The 7,594-nt window shown below is 31.0% G+C and overlaps 1 protein-coding gene across 1 annotated transcript; it reads left to right on the top strand.

The window, feature by feature from the left end:
* The first annotated feature begins 5,843 nt into the window (after nucleotides 1–5,843).
* Nucleotides 5,844–7,199, top strand: LOC123204308. The gene is made up of 3 exons (XM_044620916.1): nucleotides 5,844–5,868; nucleotides 6,278–6,911; nucleotides 6,989–7,199. Exons 1-3 carry the CDS (start codon nucleotides 5,844–5,846, stop codon nucleotides 7,182–7,184), a joined length of 855 nt encoding a protein of 284 aa, XP_044476851.1. The 3' UTR covers nucleotides 7,185–7,199.
* The last annotated feature ends 395 nt before the right edge of the window (nucleotides 7,200–7,594 follow it).

Genomic DNA, 7,594 nt, shown 5'->3' on the forward strand with positions numbered 1-7,594 from the left:
TTGAGTTTAGAGATTTAATTAGTTTTAAAATTGAGTCAAACTCGAATTAAGAAGAATTCAGTTCGATTTGACTCTCAAATAAGATAGATAGATACTCGGTTCGATTTAAACTTTACTTGTGACTTGATTCAAATTATGTTAAATAATTATTAATCAATATCATTTTATCAATGAGTCAAAAATTTAATCTACAATTTAAATTATATACTTGAGCTATAAATTTAAATCAAACTATTTTTATTTAAATCAAATTTTAACTTTTTTACTATTAATTTGATAAATTTAAATCAAAATATTCTCTATTTAAACCAAATTTAAATAAATAGTAGTTAAATTTGTTTCGATTCGTATCTTTTCTTACACGATACATGTATAATGACACAACATGTATTGATACCATATAGCTTCGTTTAATATATAAAGTACCACATGCCATCTTACCTCGGTCAAAGTCAAAATTTGATTGATGGGGTGACCGGCTATAAAATAATAATAAGTAAATAATTTTAAAGTATTTTATTATTAAACTTATGTTGGGTTAGGTGTGTTTCACTTTTTTCTTTTGTCAAAATTTCTTTGAATTTTTCATGTATTGAATGTTCAATGGGCATATGAGTCCAACCCTAGCCTCATCTTGAATAGATTAATTATACGATGAAAAAACCTTTTTTTTTTTCAAAGAAACTTACATATATGCCACCTACGAGATGACTAATATTAGTAGATAGATGATATATTAGTCTATAAATCAAGATGAAAAATAACATAGTCTCATTCAAAAAAAAAACATAAAAAAAGAGTTAAGGATTATCATAATTTCACTTATAATTATAATTATTTTTGATATACGATATAAATTTTATGATATAATTTGATATAAATAAAAAAATATTCATATTATAAAATATTTTAAAGAGATAATATCAAGTACTCTACAAAGCAAAGGGTTTATCCTATATCTAATGTATCGAGGATAATTCACGTGATAGACTTGCCGTACCTCATCACCAGACCAATGTTTTCCATGTAAACTTGAGGCCATATTGGATGGTGGGAATGCCTCTCTAATGAAGTCAACCCTGGAAGCATAAATTATTAGGAGCCACATATCGAAGGCTCTTCCAAATGTGCCTAAGAAAGGTATTGCTAAAAAGCAAGGATGCAATCAGCTTTTTGGTTCACAACCTCGAAAAGCGATCAACAAAGTGATGTAGAGGCATTGAAGTCCGTGCATGGTGGACCATCTCCCTCACAACCTTGGAGCAGGTGTACTCTTGATTAGCCCCAAGGGCCAACAATTCCATTACACCCTCACGTTTGGATTTAAAGCCTCTAAAAACAAGGCTAAATACCAAGTACTCCCCGTGCGACTTTGACTTACCAAAGAGATAAGGGGAAAATGATTCAACATTTTTACTGATTCCCAGCTAGTTTTGTTCCAAATAATAGGCGATTTTCAAGTGCGAGGAGGTGGGATCCTGTTTAGAGAAGGCAAGGACCACCCTTGAGTCCTTTGAGCATTACAAAATTTAGCACGTCCCTAAGGGGAAAAATGCCCATGTTGATGATTTGGCTCGATATGCTTCAACAAAGGATGTACCCCAGCATCACATATCTCAAAGATGAAATACTACTTAAAAGCAAAGCAAAGGCTAAAGCCCTTGGCACTAAGTTTGCTTGCCATATACTTACCAATGACAAATTGTACAAGCAGGTGATAGTAGCCCCTTGACCACAATGTTGTAACACCCATTAAGGTCAATTCTACCATTTTTAGTTTATTTAGGTTGTTGAGTATGCTTTAAAATTGGCCTAAGTGTTTAATTGCGAATTTTAAGACTAATGAATGACTATGTATTAAGGGTGCATATCCTTTCATGTGATATTATGTAGGAAAGTAAATAATGTGCCAAGTAAAAAAATTTTAAAAGAAAAACGGTCGTTCACTCAAATGAACACCTGTTTAAATAATTATATTTTAAAAAAATTATATAAAACTTGTAATTGTAAAATAAGGTTATTATCCATCATTTTTGTTTCAATTATCATTATCTCATAATCTTAATACTCTGATTCTCTAATGTTTAAAGAGATTTTCGACAATGGTAAGAGATCTTTTCTTTGAAAAAAAAAAAAGAGGAATCGATATAGAATTTCTTCTCACGAGAAACCAAGTTGGATTCCAATTTTGTGTTTATGATTTGTAATTTGAGATGTAATGAAGCCCAAAATATGTATTTATATATACTAGATGATTTGGTATGTTTGAAATGAACGTATGAAGATAGATATTCTTATATGCGAAAGACTATTTCTAGTAAGGGCCAAAACTTATGATTTATGAAATATACAGTATTGGTATGTTATGTTGTAAGGTTTTTTAAATCTTAAGGGAAGTTGGATTAGAGTTTATGTTTGGTTAGCTAATTTGTATAAAAATCCACATATTTGTTACTGTGTTAGGTGATATTTAATTTGAGTAACTTAGAATGAGCATGACATTTGCTTTTTGATTTGTAAATGTGGCTGTGTTTTATTATGTTTCGTAGCCCTTAAATACTTTAGAGACCTTAGGATTTGGTTTGGTGTAAAAAAATCTGACAAAGGCAGTCAAAATTCTCGTTCCAAATGCATAGGAATGATAGTTTCAAAGACAAAAAGGGTCATGATAGACATGAAATTAAAGTTTTATACATGTTGAACGACCGTGTATAAAACTCAAGCAATTGTTTATCAACTAGAATATAAACTTTGACGACGATTGTACGAAAAACATGTACGATTATTTATGACATATAAGATTAAATGTAGTGCATGATTATGCTGAAAAGGGCAATGTATGAATCATAGTAAATTTAGATATTAAAGTTATGTTTGAAATATTTAAAAAATAATTAAAGGTTCTATTAATATTAATTAAATGATTTGGTCAATTAAGCAAATACCCAATGAAGAGCTATTAGGGTTATTATATAAATTTATAACATAACCCTAGCCACACTTATGGACATTTTATTTTCTTCATAGTCTCTTTCTACTTGCCACTCTTTCTCTCAAGGGGAAAAAAGTTCTTTCAATTTCTTCTCTTAATTCCTTCAATATACTTAATCCAATCATCATGGGCTAACGCATGTATGTCCCCTTGTTGTCGTAAAACTTAGGTGTGGGCAATTAGTGCCTCATTTAGATAATAGAGAAAGCACTTTCATACAAATGAATTAAGAATTGATTTGAAGAGAAAGAGCCGCTAAATGTAAGTATTGAATTGTCTACCTTTCTATTTTACGTACATAATTGCCCTTTTATTCTAGAGAACCAACTTTGTGCAAATTTTTATGTTTATTCCATTGTATGTTATGAAATTTTAATGTTTGATTGCATGAAAACCCTATATATAGCACATTGATGAGAGGTCATAGACCATAACTCAAGTGAGTTTACTTAATTCGATACGTAGACGGGAAGGTAACCTTTAATAATTTTGGTGTAGGAAAATTCAATAATGAATTATTGCGTCAATAATACGTATGTCTATTAACCCCTCTACTAGCTCTATTATTGATCTAACATGTTAGAGTCGTCTCTTATTATCATGACAAATTAAATTTCGGTATTGTTATTTTGTCAAATTTTCATTAAAAAATATTAATATTATAATATTAGATGAAAACTTTTGAGTTGTAAATCGAATCCTAGGCCCACAATCAGTGGTCGGATAATTCAAGGTTTCGCTAATAAAGATAGAGATAGGGGTGTTCATAACCGGTTTGAAAATGTTTCATACCAAACTGAATATTCTATTTGGAAAAATCATAAACCAAACCAAATTAAACCGAAAATATTAATTAACTAAATCGAATTTTTAGTTAATGGTTTTGAATCAAATTTTAAGGGATTATCCTATTTTTATTATTTTTTAATTTTTTTTATTAGTTTCTTATTCAAATTTTTAAATTAGGTTAATCGGTTTTAAAAATTAAGTAAACTGGTAACCAAATAGAAAAATCAATTTTTATGTATCTTGAACTAATATTCAAACCAGTTTTTCAAGTAACCTATTTTTCAGTTCAATTTTTAGTTCGATTCAATTTTCATATATTTTTTAACATCCATAATGGTAATGCATGTTCTTGAACCCTGGTCTCCACCTTAGAATACTCCTCCAATTTTACTAATTTTTTTAGAGTATATCAATAATCTAACCTTTGGGGTCCACCAATAATGAACATTCCTCTTAGGGAGTTTGGTTAAGTAAGATAAAATATTACTCTGATAATTTATCTTTTATTACTCTATTATTTTATTTTATTTATAAGTAATAAAATATTACAGTAATTTTCTATTACCAATGATGATGTGTTTGGTAATATAAGAGGTAATTTGATTATTACATTAGATATTAAAAGATTGTAAAGATAATATTGATTTTATGTACCTATATCTTTATTTATTAATTTTTTTAAAGTAAAAATAATCTAATTTTCAATTAATATAATAAATAACATAAAAAATATTTTAGAATAATTATACCTAAAAGTATTTAAGTAAAATAATATATTAGTATTATTTTTTATCTCTAATTAAATACAATAATTATTTCTACTGAGTTATTTTAATCAAATTTTATCAAATATAATAATAATTTATATTCAGAAATACTCAATATAATTTATCTTCGATATAATCTTTCAATTTTGATAATAAAACATTTCACAAATCAAACGTTCTCTTGTTGGTAGAATCTTTACATTAATTCACTAACAATAGTATTTGTTTTTTAAAAATCTTTTTTAAAAATAAAATAAACACAAATGTGATATTGGACAAGCTTACAAAGATAGAAATTCTATAAATTGTAGGATATAAAAAAATAAATAAATCAAATATATGTAAACAAATTAAAATACAAATAAAAATCTGGTAAGAATTAAAAAGAGTAGAGTATGTACATAATTTTAAGTATAAATAACGATATATTATTATGTGATTAAATAGTTAAAAATTAAAATAAAATAATATTAGTTTATATAATGACTCATTATTATTTATGTATAAAAAGTCGTGTACATAATTTTATTAAAATAAAAATAATAAAAATCGGTTGAAGGGTACTAAAAATTGGAATATTATTTGCGATGGAAAAGTTAGTTATGGTGATGGCGCCAAGGAGAGACAGAGTTGGTTAAAATTTGAGGAGAAGAGAGGGATAAATGCCTATGGCTATGCCTCGCCCTTAAAAATTTCTTCTCAATCTCTGTGCAATCTTCTTTCTTCCTCATTCCATCGCCTGCACGCCAACAACCCCCTGAGGATCCCCCTCTTGTTGTTTTTGTTTCTTTTTGTCTTCAGCTGGGGTCTCTCGCTCTTCCCTGTAAGTAATGTCTTTTCAATTCTGATAAGGGGACGAATGTACAGTTGAGATGTGATTTTTTTTGTGTTGAGGATGTGGGCATGTTTCGGATTGATCCACCTGCTTGCTGAAATGTATTTTCTGAGAATTTCTGCATTTGAAGTTCAAAAATGGAAGAAGAAAAAATTGGATGAAAATAATGAATAATGGGGAAGAATGTGGAGTTCTTTGTTTGTATTTTGATTATGAGGGCATGTTTAACATTGATCCACTTGCTTGTTGAGATACATATTTCCGAGGATTTCTGCATTTAGGGTTCAAATAGCAGAAGAATAATGGGGTCAAAATAATGAATGATGTGGCAGAATGTAAAGTCAAGATGTGCTTTGTGTGTGTTTTTGAACATGTGCCTGCTTGTTGAAATGTGTTTTACTGAGAATTTCTGCAATTAAAGCTTAAAAAGAAGAAGAAAAAGTGGGGAAAATAATGAATAATGGGGAAGAATGTAGAGTCAAGATGTGCTTTGTGTGTGTTTTGAACATGTGCCTGCTTGTTGAAACGTGTTTTTCTGAGAATTTCTGCATTTAAAGCTTAAAAAGAAGAACAAAAATGGGGTCAAAATAGTGAATATTGGGAAGAATGTAGATTCAACATGTGATTTCTTCTTCTTCTTCCTCTTCTTTCTTTTTTGAGTATGTGGGTGGGGACATTTTGCTTATTAATGTGCGCATAATCTGATTTCTTGTCTTACATTGTGAAAATCTAAGACAAGGCGCTCTAAATATTTAGTTTTTTCGCAATTATGTTTATGATGTGTGATCATTTATCTTGCAGCATGACCAGAATTCTCGTACCTTGACATGGTTTTGGACCCTTTGAAGCTGAATTTAAGCAGAATTTTGAATGATGGAATCTGGACATGATGAGGTGAAACTAGCAGTGAATCGAAGGCGAATCAAACTGCTACTTCTGTTGAACGTAGCAGCTTCTCCTCCCCCTCATCCTCTTCATACGAAGACCTCACCAATGAGCCAAAAACAGGTGCTAATGGCACTGAATTAGCTTTAGATATTAATGAAGAGGGTTTTGCTACCAGCTCTCGTTCAAGGCTAGAGCAACCAAATGATGAATTGGCAACAGAATCTCCTCCGGCACAGGTGATGGCGCGAGCTGATGATGACAACCTCTCTGTTGATCCTAATAGGATCCCATCTCATGTGTTTGCGAGAACTAAATCTAATGCTCTAGAATGGAGTATTGCTTCTAATGAATCCTTGTTCAGCATTCATATGGGGAATATGAGTTTCACTAGAGATCAATTAAGCTGGATGGGAGGTGACATTCAATTTTCAGGGCCTTTATTTGACCTCCCAAGTATGCAGCCGCCAACAGCGACATCACATGGGAATTTAAGCCTAGGAGCAACTGAAGCTGCAGCAGTTGCAACAATGAGAGAGGTCATAAGGGAAAACGATAGCAATGACAAACTGAAATTATCTCTCCCCCCTGAGGACTCTTCCCTTGCTCGCGATGCTAGCACCAAATCCTTTGCATTTCCAATGTAAGCCATTTCACTTGATTTGCTATCATTGACAATGTCCATAATTGTAAACCTGAATGAGCTTCTTGTAAATACAGATTGACAGCGGACGAAGACAAAAGTACGTCAGTAAGGGGATCAATAAGGGGGAAGAAACAGCAATCATTGCAGCTCGAGATGCCCAAAGCAGCAGAACCAGGGACTCCAGCACCACCTCAGCGCCCTGAAGCAAACAACAAAGCTGCAGGTCGGGTGAAACGGTATTCTTGCTTCTCTTGTTGCTCAATCTGCTGAAGAAGGGTATTAGGGGAACCCGGATGTATATTCATTGCTTGGTCTTAAATAGAATTGAATTCTGTCTAACAAAGTTTTTGTTTTTTTCTCAATTTTTTTCTTTTGTAGCTTTTGCAGATATATTAATCTCTTCTCTCTTGTTGATTAGTTCATACAATCTGATGCATTTTCTCTATGCTTTGCAATTCACACATTAATGTACACAAATGTATTTGTCAGGACTAAATTTTGTTTGTAGTATTATTTGAAGAAAGCAATAGTCAATGAATCAGAAACTACCCAAAGGCATCTTCAGTTTCTTGTTCAATGTTAGCAGTAAGCGATTAATTTATATTCAAAGCTTTAGGTTCTTTAGCTCTTTATGTCTTTTGCTTTCTGCAGTTTGATTGAATTCTGATATGGGTATACTT

Source organism: Mangifera indica, chromosome 20, assembly GCF_011075055.1.
Source record: "Mangifera indica cultivar Alphonso chromosome 20, CATAS_Mindica_2.1, whole genome shotgun sequence".
NCBI lineage: Eukaryota > Viridiplantae > Streptophyta > Magnoliopsida > Sapindales > Anacardiaceae > Mangifera > Mangifera indica.